Source organism: Danio rerio, chromosome 15 (genome assembly GCF_049306965.1).
Source record: "Danio rerio strain Tuebingen ecotype United States chromosome 15, GRCz12tu, whole genome shotgun sequence".
Classification (NCBI taxonomy): domain Eukaryota; kingdom Metazoa; phylum Chordata; class Actinopteri; order Cypriniformes; family Danionidae; genus Danio; species Danio rerio.
Window position 1 is genome coordinate 27,960,262 of NC_133190.1, and position 14,314 is coordinate 27,974,575.

The 14,314-nt window shown below is 37.2% G+C and overlaps 1 protein-coding gene across 1 annotated transcript; it reads left to right on the top strand.

Annotated features, from left to right (window-relative positions):
• Positions 1-987: 987 nt before the first annotated feature.
• On the top strand, positions 988-10,528 carry zgc:152863. The gene is given in 5 exon segments (NM_001080000.2): positions 988-1,181; positions 3,870-3,976; positions 5,450-5,647; positions 6,207-6,348; positions 9,514-10,528. Coding segments are annotated over 4 exon segments (759 nt in total). The 5' UTR covers positions 988-1,181; positions 3,870-3,882; the 3' UTR covers positions 9,839-10,528.
• Positions 10,529-14,314: the final 3,786 nt, after the last annotated feature.

Sequence of the window (14,314 nt, forward strand, 5' to 3'; positions counted from 1 at the left end):
ATAAATAATATCATGATAGCTGTTTTAACATTAAGTTAAGATTGTATTGCCTCTTGTTACAGTTATTAAATAGTTTGATAACAAGAAGGAAATGTTCATAGGCCAATGGCATCACCACATTGAAATGGTCTAAACTAGTTAGCAGCCAATATTTTAATAACATACATGCTAATAAACATCTAGTTAATAGTGAGAACTGATCTCTAGAGTGTTATCAAATGTTTTCATTTTGATTGATTACCATAATTCTCTAAGCAAGTGAATCATGCATAAAATGTAAAAGAAGAAAAAAAAGTTACACGCAGGTAAATATAATAAAGCAAAGGTAAAAGTGAATTTAGCAGTGCATGTTTGGTGGTTGTGTAAATGTAAAAAAATACACTGCAAAGTCTTTATTGTATAGATAATTTAATTGGTAAAATTAAAGATTTAACTTTATTAGGTAAAATATGAATGTGATGTGACTTGTGGATGCACACATTGCAAATTATCGATGTTGAAACGATATATCGTGCAGCCCTAGTATATATCCAGTTTATATTAGCCATATTGACAACTCTAGCTATGTATTAATACATTTGTAAGCTAATATAATGTTTAACATTCATACATGTATTGACTACTTTAATCAGAACTGAAATGCAGTCTAGATAGGGAGTATCTCTGTTTTATTGAGATACCGATGTACATTTTGTAGTTTAGTCTCTCAAACTCAGTCTTGTTTTCACTTTCCCCTGTCATGTTTCTGTTTTTCTGTCTCTTCCTCGGGTTTAAATGTAAATGAGGAAGCGGTGCGCTTTATGTGCGGTCTTAAAAATATTTGTATATGTTTTATAAAACCACAATACCATTTTTCCACGAATTGTCTTCCGTTTCCAGAACATGACGGCAGATTGAAGGCAGTCCTTTCTCTCCGCTGTGGGGCGGAGCTGACGTGAACGCGCATCCAATCACCAATCAGAGCTCGAGCAGAGGATGAAAACTCAGCTGTGCGGTGAGTCATCTGACAGCTGCTGCTCTCGAATAGATGCACTTGTTGAATCAGGTCCCATTGAGCAGAGGGGGACACAGGTTGCTCGTATCATCTGAAAACATTTGACCGACATCTTCTAAATGAAGGCACACTAAAGAAGCGACCGGGCTACGACGATTTAGAACCTCCCAGCGAGACGCATTTTCAGGTAGGTCTCGTTTTGGTTGTGACTTTTGCATACAATGCGATGCTACAATAGGGCTTTTGTGCACCTGTCTGTCTTTTCACGATGAGCGTGTGAATGTGCCATTGAATTGTGTGCAGTGTTGTTGTAGTTCACAGAATCCGCAGTGTAGATTTATGGCTTCATTTGCAAAGCAGAGGAGTCAAAGATGATCAGTTTGCGTTTGACGCTCGTCAGCGATGCTTATCAATCATCATCCTCATATTGAGCTGCCAGTTATTAATATAGCACAGCATTTTAATTCTGATTCTTTGCAGCAGTGTGTGTGTGTGTGTGTGTGTGTGTGTGTGTGTGTGTGTGTGTGTGATTATAATCGATCGTGTTTGTGGACCATTTTATTGTCGCTATGGTTTTTAATTTCTGATTTTAGAAACACAAGTATATAAACAATACTGTGACAATACATTCATGACATTTTACATGTGTTTATTTATACAATTATTATGTTTAGTAAGTTCAATATGCACACACACGTTATATTATTGTGTATATGCATGCATATTTTGCCATGATTTCTTTGTTAATCTAAAATTCATATCTTTTCATGTATTTAATTATATAATGTTTAAAAATATCTAAAAATGATTCAGTGTCATTTTACTGCTTTTCATTTTTAGTTATTATTAATTATTAATAATTATTTGTATTAATCAGCTACTGAATATACCTTTGTCCATTTAAAAAGCATACATTTTAATGCATAACATGTATGCATGTAGGGTATATACAGTATGCATAAACAATACTGCTATTATTATATCAATCAAATCTTTAATTGTTTTGGATTTTGTTGCATTTTTTTCAGATTAAATTATTTTGTTAAAGATAATTATTATTTTAAGATGTTAATAATAATTAGTTTAAACATTTAGTAAGATTTAATTATGAAATTAATTATGAATCTATCTCTAGTCTGTTCTGCAGTCATGAAGCGACAGTAGAACATGATGCACATAATTTGCACTATGCTTTTGCATATAACCTAGAATTGCAGTATACATCTATATAACTGTGCAAAACCTGCTTACAGGTGACATTAAAGATTGTAGACTCACATTAGAGTTACACAGATTAATCGTGTATTTAGAAAAAGTGGTGGCAGCAAGCCGCCCACGTTGTGGTGTATTTTGTGCCAGGCTTATGTGTGAAAAATGTCATGCTGCCAAGAAGGGACAATCCCGCATGCTCCACAGATGACTACACTTTTTTGCAGATAGCAAAGCAAACGCTCAGTGTTTATGCTTCTTAACATGTTTTGTGTAAGCCCTGCACCCCTTTGTGGTAAAGCTGCTAGTCATTTTAAGACCACTATAGAGTATGCCGTCCTCACATTTAGTGTCATCTTGGCATGGGAAGTTGCACTTTTGATTGTGCAGTTTGTGTTATTGTAGGGTCAGGGTGGGGTGTTTGCCAGCTGTTTCACATGCAGCTGTAGATACACCCCTTCCCTTTCTGAGAAACCACACCAACAAGTGGTTATTGCTTTAAAACTAGGTGCAATTTATATTTTACTAAAATAGTTCACCATCAAACAATAAAGTAGGTCATGGCAGATTCGCTCATTCTCAGGTTTTGCCAATCTTGTATGTGTTTATTTCTTCAACATTGAAGAAGATATATTTTATGGATATCAGGGCTGTTCGGTGTTTATCCTCTGATAATATTGCAGTTGTTGTTTTAGAGTTGACACTGTTCAGTATGTCACTCGTTTTGTAATACCATTAAGTAAGTCAGAAGTCTATTAGTTAGGTTCAGCCAATAATTCAAGAAAGACAAAACAGAAGCATCTCAAATTATACAAAGTAAAAAGTGTACTGACTTAAAACAGACACACTGTTGTCAGTTTGTTTTTTTCGTCAATGAAAATAGTCCAATCAAGCAGGAGCAGAACATTTGTGCATGATTCCTTAATGAATCTAGCAAGCAATAACATGTTTGGTTTCCATAATCTCCTCTTTTGGTGAGGTACATGGAAAGATCTGTCTAGTTTAGGAGAATGTGCTGGAACTTTCTCTTTCAAATTCTTTATAAGTTGCTGCAAATAGGAAAAAAACACTCCCTGCAATGTAATGGGAAGGTTAGTTTTAGGCGGGAAAAAACATACAGAGAGCTTTCCTAGAAAAATCTGATTTGATTCCAAAAAAAAAAAAAACAAGTATAAATGAAAGGGGAACTACATGGGAATGTTAGGGAAATGTTCTGTGTTTGCAGGGAATCTGTTTTTAAATGAATGATACCCTGATATATTCATAAAGCAAATCACTTGATCAACTAAATGAATCAACCATTTTGAATGAAACTTTTGAATGGATAATTCAATGAATCAGTCATAAAGACATGAACTTGCTGTCACCTATTGGTGCTTTTACTGACTTATTTATCCATGACAGGCTTAAACCTGGCTAAAAATATTGACATATATTATAAACCACCCTGAATTAAACATTCTGATTCAAAATATTGTATTCAACAAGAGTCATTCATGACTAAATTAAAATTCGAATCTGATTAATGCTCGGACGTAACATTTCAATCCATCAGGTGCAAGACTCAAACTTGTGCATCAGTTCAGACGTGTTTGTAACCTTTCACCTTGTTCGCGTGTCAAGACTTTGTGAACACTGTATTGTATATGTGTGTTTGTGTGTGCAGGACAGGAGTTTTGATGTCTGCTCGGCGATCATCTCTCTGGTCATGTCTGCATGCTGCTCTGAGCTGCGGGCTTGTCATGCTGACAGCACTGCCAGACTTAACCACAGGTATGAAGATTTCCTTTCAGCCCACCACATCTTCCTCTTCCAGATAACCAGTCATAAACTTCCTGTGAAAGCCGCTAGTAAAGATTGTCAAATAATCTTTTTTTGTTGCTTTGTGTGCACTGTAGCTATCACATCTGATGCCTATCTATTCATTTAACTGTAAATAAAATGATTAAAAATATGTCAAACTCAGAATTAAAATGACTTGAATGCACATCATTTGCTACAAACACATTTTCGAAAGTTTACCCTAAACTATTCGGAGACGGTATATAAAGTGTGGGGTGACAGTGGCTTGGTGGTTAGCACTGTCACCTCACAATAAGTTCTCTCCGTGTTCATGTGGGTTTGGTCCGGGTGCTCTGGTTTCCCCCACAGTCCAAAAACTAGCGCTATAGGTGAATTGAATAAGTTAAATTGGCCATAGTGTATGAGTGTGTGTGTCAATTTGAGATTGTATGGGTGTTTCCCAGTACTGGGTTGCAGCTGGAAGGGCATCCGCTGTGTAAAACATATGCTGGAGTAGTTGGTGGTTCATTCTGCTGTGGCGACCCCTGATAAATAAGGGTCAAAAACGAAGGAAAATTAATGAATTCACTTTTTTTTTACAACAAACCTGTTTTAAATAGTCAAAATAAATTTAGGTATTTTTGGAGTGTGTAAAAAGTGTCAGTATTGACATTTAACCATATCATTGTTATGTATTATAAATGTGTGTGTATAATATGATTAAATAAATTAGTATATACGCAGCTAGCTCTCGGCAGCTCTCACATGGTCACCCACTGAAGCTAAATAGGGCTGTGCCCGGATGGGAGACCACATGGGAAAGCTAGGTTGCTGTCGGAAGTGGTGTTAGTGAGGCCAGCAGGGGGCACTTAACCTACGGTCTGTGTGGGTCCTAATGCCTCAGTATAGTGATGGGGACTTTATATTGCTCCGGAGTTTAGGAGTTTAACCCCGGCATCCTGGCCAAATTTTCCCACTGGCCATCAAGGCCTCCTAACCATCCCCATAGTTAGCTTCATCACTCTGTCACCTCTCCACCAACCAGCTAGTGTGGGGTGTGCGGTCTGGCATAATATGACTGCCGTAACGTCATGCATTGTGGTGGATAAGGAGATTTCCCTCAAAAATATGTAGAGTGCTTTGAGTGTCCAGAAGAGTGGTATATAAATGTAAGGAATTATTATTAATATTATTAATATTATTATTATTATTATTACAGATTGTATTAGTATCATTACATATTATTGTATATTGTTGATCATCATACATAAGTTTGATGTATATTATTGTTCATTTACTAAATTTATTCAAAATTGCTTCTCCTTTGCTGTATATTTACCACCAAATGTCAAGTGGTGCAACCGGCATGCAAAAATCAGATGTAGTAATGTGACCAAAAAAAAGAATAAGGGCTTAAGTTTACCTATTCTAATTGTTCCTTCTTAATTTTTAATTGTTTTCTAGGCAAGAATTGCTCCCATCCAATCATGCATGAGCATGGAGGTTTTCGTTGTGAGCCGTCACCCTGTCGTGGTTTCCCTCAAAAGAGCTCCATTCGCTTCTTCTGCGAGCCTGGCTACACTTTACCCAAACGCTACCAATCGTCAAAATGTCACCATGGGGTGTGGACACCGAAAGTGCCTGTCTGTATGCCACGACCAGGTAACAATACAGAGAAAATACATTTAATTTACATCTTAAACACTTTGCACAACTACCATTTACAAAAAAAAAAAAAAAAAGCTGACGCAAAATACTTGAAGCAACTCAAAATTTCCCTATGCATCAGGAGTTCTGCATTCTGAATGAAGTATGTGTTAAAATGGGCATTGCATAAGCAGAACCATTAATAAATGGCCTGAATAATCCCCTTCCACCCGGTAGTGACACAAACTCTTAAAGTAAAAGGGGAAAAAACCATGATGCTCTATTCTCTGCACACACTTCCTTCGTCTAGACTAAAACATGTCATGAAAGGAAACCCACAGCTTGTGCAGGAAGTCAGCAAATTCATCAAACTAACCAATCTCAGTGTTTTAGTAAAGCCTTTGGAAAATGTTTGCATCACAGAATCAGATTTTAAAGGATGCATGCACCACTCGACCATTTATTCCACAAATCTTGATCGTCATCATCCGCTCTTTATTTTTGAACATCAGATTTGGGGTTTTTTGAAGGAAGTCTTTAAATGGTTTGTGTTTGTGTGTTTCTTTTTTAACAGACGGTCATGGTGAACAGCAAGAAAAAATCATCAGCTCTATTCCGAGTGTGGCTACGACTGCTATTGGAGTGTCCATCTTCCTTCTCACCACAACGGCCTGTTTAGTCATCAAATCCCGCCTGTTCTCCTGCCGATCGCATCGGTATGTCATTTCCCTAGATTTAGGATCATGTGACACTTTAATTAAACACATTTTAAAATGGATTCCATTGAATACATTTAAAATAAAGTTTAAATGTATTTAAAAAAATGCAAATATGATTGATTGAGACCATAATTGTCCATTTTATTTAAATGACATTCATGCATAACCTAAAAGCTGAATAAATTATCTTTCGATTAACGTATACTTTGTTAGGATAGGACAATATTAGGCTTAGGAATAAAATATATAAAATCTGAGGGTTTAAATGATCAAGTGTTGATATTTACAGTAGAAACATTTACTAAATGTTTACTTAATATTCTAATGATTTCGGTATAACGAAAAAACAATATTTTTGAGCCATACAATATTCATTCATTCATTTTCTTGTCGGCTTAGTCCCTTTATTAATCCGGGGTTGCCACAGCGAAATGAACCTCCAACTTATCCAGCAAGTTTTTACGCAGGGGATGCCCTTTCAGCCGCAACCCATCTCTGGGGAACATCCACACATACATTCACACACACACTCATACACTACGGACAATTTAGCCTACCCAATTCACCTGTACCGGGAAACCGGAGCACCCGGAGAAAAAACCCACGCGAAGGCAGGGAGACTCCACACAGAAACGCCAACTGAGCCAAGGTTCGAACCAGCGACCTTCCTGCTGTGAGGCGACAGCACTACCTACTGCACCACTGCCTCGCCTCAGCCATACAGTATATTCTTGGCTATTATGCCAATGCAACATAAGTCACATTTTAAAAAAATCTGATTGAAACAGTAAAAAATGAAGCAGTTAATATTTATACAATTGGCAGGTTGTTAAAGGGGTGGTCCAGTACGATATCATATTTTAAACTTTAGTTGGTGTGTAATGTATCTGTGTGATCAAACAGCATCTCTGAATGTAAAAAGTTCAAAGTTCAATGCAAAGGGAGACCTTGATTTTTACAGAGTTAGCTTAGCAAAGCCTACAATGAATGAATTTTGGGGACTACAAAAAATACTTCTGGGTCTTGTGAGATCATAAAAGTACTTTTACCACACGCACACACTGCGCAGCTAAGGGCCGTGGCCAGAGGCGCTGTAACGTTACAGCAGAGAGAGCTAAAATGCATCCAAATGCTGCTGTTTCCACAGAGCTTCGTCTGTTTCTGTATTTGGGCTTCCAAAGGACACGAGACAAAGACAGAAGTGCTTACAGTTCAATATTAATTATATGTTCCAGAGAATTATAAAATGCATAGCAAGCATGATTTGACAAAACAGCTCCAGAATCTCTCCCAGTTCAGTGCTGGATTCGGCAAAAAGGCTCACATAGGTCACTACATCTTGTCCTTTAACGTTATTCTTCTGTCAGCAACGTCACTACAGAAAATAACTTAATCCAAGCATCAGAAAAAAGAAAAATAAACTTCGCTCTAGCGCACATGCGATTCTCGTATTACAGATAGTTCATAGTATACACATGCGCGCACACACATAAACACAAACACAAAGGCAATCACACACTCTCTTAAAGGAGCCGCACCACATTTTCACTCGTTACAGACACTTGTCAGATGTTATTTTAGAAAGCAGGCATGATGTTGACTGTCTGTTTACACAAGACGCGTGTGCTTGTACGGGCGTAACGTGGAGCCGATCCGCGAATCCCAGCACATTGACACAAGACCAGACCAGAGTCACTTGAGGGCGGGCCTTTCAGAGGAAATAGGAAATATGTCAGTCGTTTTCATGTTAGCTGAGTAGCTGTAAATAATCAAAATGAGATTTATGGAAAAATAACATGATTTCCTTCAAGTGAAACATGAGCACAGACTGCTTTGCATCTTATAAACACAACCAAGCCTTAAAATGACATTCTGTACCACCCCTTTAACATCACAGCTAGCAATCCAAATGACTCCTCTTCATGCTAACTATGATACCATCTTCCTAAAAACTTGCTAGCTTGGAGCTTGCAACATGCTAATTGTGTTAGCACAATGTTAACAACATGCTAATCATGTAGCATCATTTTAGCAACTGGTTAATTGTAGTGGTGGGCAAAACGAAGCTTCATGAAACACTGTCTGAAACTGTCGAAGCAAATGTTTCAACTTCGAAATGTTTCGAAATCTGTCTATACTGTGATGCCTAGTGATCATTTTTATGTATTGCTCTAGAACAGCAAACCGTTAAGCAAATTAAGGTATTAAACCCTACATTGCAAAGCTTCTGAAATGACCTTTGCTTTGAAACGCATTAGTCACATGACCTGGGTGTTTGGAATCACCTTAGTCATGTGACCTGAGTGTTTCAATTCACGTTAGTCACATGACCTGAGTGTTTCAAGTCACCTTAGGCACGTGACCTGGTGTTTCAAAACCCTTTAATCATGTGACCTGAGTGTTTCAAATCACTTAAGCTACGTGACCCGAGTGTTTCAAGTCCCGTTAGTCACATGACCTGAGTGTTTAAAGTCACCTTAGGCACGTGACCTGGTGTTTCAAAACCCTTTAATCATGTGACCTGAGTGTTTCAAATCACTTTAGCTACGTGACCCGAGTGTTTCAAGTCCCTTTAGTCACATGACCTGAGTGTTTAAAGTCACCTTAGTCACGTGACCTGGTGTTTTAAAACCCTTTAATCACATGAAATGGGTGTTTTGAATCACCTTAGCCACATGACCTGATGTTTCAAGTCACCTTAGTCATATGACCTGAGTGTTTCGAATCACCTTAGTCATGTGACCTGGTTTTTCGAAATACCTTAGTCACGTGACCTGGGTGTTTCGGATCATGCTTCGATACAGTTTCGAAAGCTTTAGCATATCAACATTGTCGAAACGTCAGCCCTCCCAAGTTGAGTTATGTTAATCATAACATGTTTATCATGTCAACAACACAGTAAATTACTTAACATCATGTAAGTGATGTTGCGATACGAACAATAATGAACTACACGACAAAAATAGCCAATAGCCATATTGAGAAGCACATGTGTGAGGAGATATCCTCTACTTCAACAAGTACAAAGAACTTTTTGTCCCTCATAACTTCTGAAGAGAAAAAGCACAAACACTTGTCAAGGAAGAATCTTTCCAGTGTGCTTATTCTAATGTATGAAAATGAAGTAGACTTTGGTCTTACCTGATCTGTTTTTCTCCTCAGGCGTTCCTCGGATCAGCTGGATCTAGTGGTGGATGGTTTACCCGTATCTCTTCCCACATACGAAGAGGCTATCTATGGCAGTTGGGGCCAGCGAATCCCGCCATTTCGTGGTCCCACTCAGCTCCTATTAGCCCAGGACGCTTCAGAACACAGTCCACTAACATCACTGATTCGCTCTGATACAAATCGTTGCAACGACACCGCCAATCAGACCACAGAGACTCCACCTCCTTACGAAGAGGTCCAATCACGATCCAGAGACTCTGTGAATGACAGTGACGGACAGGCCATGCAAAGTGCACTTCCTGCTGATAAAAACAACTAATTATTGGACTTCAGTGAACTCACCCTTAGCCTTTTTGATTGTTTGTTTCCTTGCACAGGAGTCCGACTGCGACTTTTTTTTCCGTCTTTGATTATGGATCTCTTTTGGCTTACAACACCAGTGGAAAAACTGCCGCAAATGTTTTGTAATGACCCTAATGGTCAAATCTATTTTGTTTATAGGTGACGTGCTGCAATATTGATTATGTCGTTGTTTTCACGAACAAGGTGGAGACGTGGCTATACCATTTGTCCTCTGTGAGGGGAAATCTAGTGTTTATGAGCACTTTTATGAGTGATGAGTGACTTTTATTTAATAATTTCTGAGAGTTTTAGTGTGGAGCGAATATGATTTCATTGCCTGAAATGTAAAAATCAGTGTTTCTCAGAGCATTCGGGTTGATTGAATGTTACTGCTGAACTTTGAAGATTGTGCCTGTTGACTGATGGATTGTAGTATATGATTTTATTCTGTGTCTTTCTGCCTGAAATGATTTCTTAAATATTGTTTAATATATATATATATGATTTCAGAAAAGACTTGAAGTATGCTTGCTAAACAGACATTGAATGTGTTTTTGTGTAACATTTACAATATCTTGTATATAGTTCTGCACAAATAGTATGTTAAATAATTATACTTTTTTAAACTTTATGAACAATGTTTGCTATTAAAAATATTTTAAATCTTTCTGAGCTTAATGTGTGGTGTGTTTAACTCATGCTGTGAGGTTAACAGGTGGTTGATCCCTCGGAGGCTTATGTGTAATGGTGTGGTCAACAGCAGCGGATTAAAGAGCTTTAATAAAGAGTAAAGTTGTTTTCTAATGAGTCTGTGCAGACATGACCTATAAGAGGATATCGAGAGGACTTTGTTTTACAAAAGTAGAAAGTGAGAACAAACGCCTTCACGCTTACATTTGACCTACATAAACCTAAGCAGGAAGAAAAGAAAAAACGCTTGCTAAAGGTCTTTTTTTATTTATTTCTTTTTTTAGGTCATATTCAAAATTGGTTTCCTGATTTTGCACTCATGTATTTAAATAAGTTAAGAAAGTCACGTTACATTGCTGGTTCAGTTATACAGTCTGGGGCAGCGTGTTAAACCTAATTGTTTATTTATAGTATATCCTGCAAATTATTAGCGACTTTAGTAAGAGAAAATGAACACGTTTTAGCTTGAAGAGAGCTGGCAGAGAGTCCGGTCACCATCTTGAGGTCTTACCCAGAACTACACGCGGGTACTGGGATTATGGCAAGCCATTTTTACATTACTAGGATACATGCAGAGCTACATTTCTTCTCACAGTGATAAATTTTAGTGACCTAAAATTTTATACGGTTCTTTTTACAGCATCAATCTTGTAATGTAAATAAAATATAATAAGTTAAATAGACTTTGGCATTTATTTAGTTGCTAGTTGAGACAAAAAGCCCTGTGCCCGTCAAAATAAGCAGGCTAGCACAGAAGCTCCTGGGGTAAAATTAATGTTCATATTTTAAAGCGATGGCAGAGAAAATGTTATTTAATGCAGTGCTTCTTGTACATTCTGAGACCCACTTTATATTGGATATCAAGCATCAGACAGTGGAGATTGAGGATTGTTTAAAGAAAACACTAAACACTCTGATTCGGTAACATCATGCAGTTCACCAAAGTGCTTGACCCAGGTTACTGACTTATTAAAAGACCTTACGCCTACTTCTGCATATACCCTATTAGGCATACATTTCAACTAGGCCTAAAGTAAATTCTTGATATTTACAATGAACGGGCATACATCCCAGGGGAAGGGAGGAAACATGTCACACCCCCATCGGAGAGCTGTCCCACCCAAAAAAATGTATAAAAAATCACATTCTCTATTCTCTATGAAAAACATATGTCTTCCTCACAGTGGTTTGACCCACTACCTGCTTCCCCAGTTCATCTCACCTACTCTACTTGCAGGTGTGTGGCTGCGGATAAATGTTGAACAGCAGTAAGGAGGGTATTTTACTCATTTTAAATAAAGTGATTCTCTTAAATATAGTTAATGCTGACTCGATTAGAAAAATGCTGATCATATGTAATTTTCCATGAATCTGCTATATTAGCGATTAAATATTACTTCTAGTTAACGTTAGCTTGTTTACAATAGCTTGTTGCATAGTACACTGCAACTAACACACCAAAACAGTTTCCCATGCATTGTTTTATTTGTGACGACTTGGCATAATGTTAAACTTAAACTTGCTATGGGCTATATATATATATATATATATATGCACAGTGTTTTTCAGCCAATGATGAATGTCCGGTGAAAACTTTATGTGACTATTTTTAATTTCATAAGGTACCTTTTACAGCATCGATGCTGTAATGCAATTCAAGTATAATCAGTTAAATAGACATAAGCATTAATTCGGCTGTTAAAGTGTTAAAAAAGATGAAAGACCGTTCAAATGCAGGCGCCAAAACTCCATTGACAATACTGGGGTAAAATGAATTTCCATATCTAAAAGATGTGGCATGGAAAAATATCATTTAATGCAGTGCTTCTTGTTTGGTCTGATACCCACTTTATATCATATCTCAGCCTGGCAGTGAAGATTACTGTTTTTTTAAAGAAACCAATCTTAAACACGGCAATTTTTTAAAGGATGACAATCACCTAAAAGCCTTGGGGCTGGCAGACTGAAATTAAAAGTCTGTGTGCATACATGCCATTTTAGCATATTGTTTAACTGTGCATTTACTAAATAAGCACTGTGCTACGTCTGAACTGACCCCACTGTATTTTTTTGTATAGTCAAATATTCTGTTCTTAAGTGTCTTTATTATCGTGGACACTTCTGGACAGATATATTTACATTTATATATTAAGTACAATTTGACTATTAATTCATTCATTCATCAATTTTCTTTTCGACTTAGTCCCTTTATTAATCCGGGGTTGCCACAGCAGTATGAACGCCAACTTATCCAGCACGTTTTTACGCAACGGATGCCGTTCCAGTCGCAACCCATCTCTGGGAAACATCCACACTTACTCACACTCATACAATACGGACAATTTAGCCTACCCAAATCACCTGTACCGCATGTCTTTGGACTGTGGGGGAAACCGGAGCACCCGGAGGAAATTCACATGAATGCAGGGAGAATATGCCAACTCCACACAGAAACGCCAACTGACCCAGGAGAGACTTAAACCAGCGACATTTTTGCTGTGAGAAGACAGCACTACTGCGCTAGTCGCCGACTATTATTTCTGTCCCCTTCAAAAATTGCTCATGAAAAAATGTTATGTTTATTGTAAATGAAATTTACGCTCATGTAACAATGATGTCATCACTTGCAGGAATGTCTAGAATAGATTGTTGATTTCAACAACTTCATCTTTTATTTCAGGCAATAAAAGCCCAAACGGCTTGCCATAGGCCTTCTGTTTTGGTGCTTAATATTAAACGCTGTTAGAGATTGCTGGAACATCGTGTATTCTCTTCACTGGATAAACAAAACAGTATGACTGTCTTTTATACATTAACTAAATGTTTGTAAAATTAACTAAACGTGAGTATTTGCCAAAACAAGACAATGAAAAACAACAATTCAATATTTCAGCGTTATGTGTTTGTGCGGTGTCAATATTAGGATTTGTGCAGCGTCAGCATTGTGCAGTTGAAATGTGTCCAACAGAATGAAAGCCTATTAACAAAGATTGCATGATTTTATGCTTCAGCGGGGTTTGGATTAAAGATTGCAGATTTAATGGGTTGTGTGAAAAGGATTTATGAAAAGGAAACGAGGGAAAATTTTTAAAAAATACCTTGGTCCATTTTTGTGGTACATTTTTTATCAGCCCAAAAATAAAATACAGTTTAATAAATAAATAAAAAATACTACGGTGTCTCTAAAGGCACACAAGGTTTAAGATTCTACAGATGCAAATAAAATGTAAAGTATTAATCTAGAAAATGACCTTAATGTGTATTTAAATGCATGTAGTCTGAAAGATGCTTTTAAAAATGCACAAATAACATATTCCTGTACCTGAAAGTGTCTTGTTTACCAAAAAAAAAAAAAAAAAACTCTCTTAAAAGAATAAGCAAAAAAGTGAACGTTTCCCTTTAAAACACCTATATACCTTCCTATATACAGACAAATTTGTATTAAATTAAATATTAAATGTATAAATGGTATAATGTAAAATACAAAAATTGTTTTCCTAAAATTTAAGTCTCTTTCCAACTTTACAGCCACCCCCCCCCACACACACATATATACACACACACACACACACACACACACACACACACACACACACACACACACACACACACACACACACACACTCAACGGCCACTTAATTGGGTACACCTGACCAACTGCTCATTAACCAAATTTCAAATCAGCCAATCACATGGCAGCAACTCAACGTATTTAGACAATCTGTTGCAGTTCAACCTGAGCATCAGAATAGGGAAGAAAGGT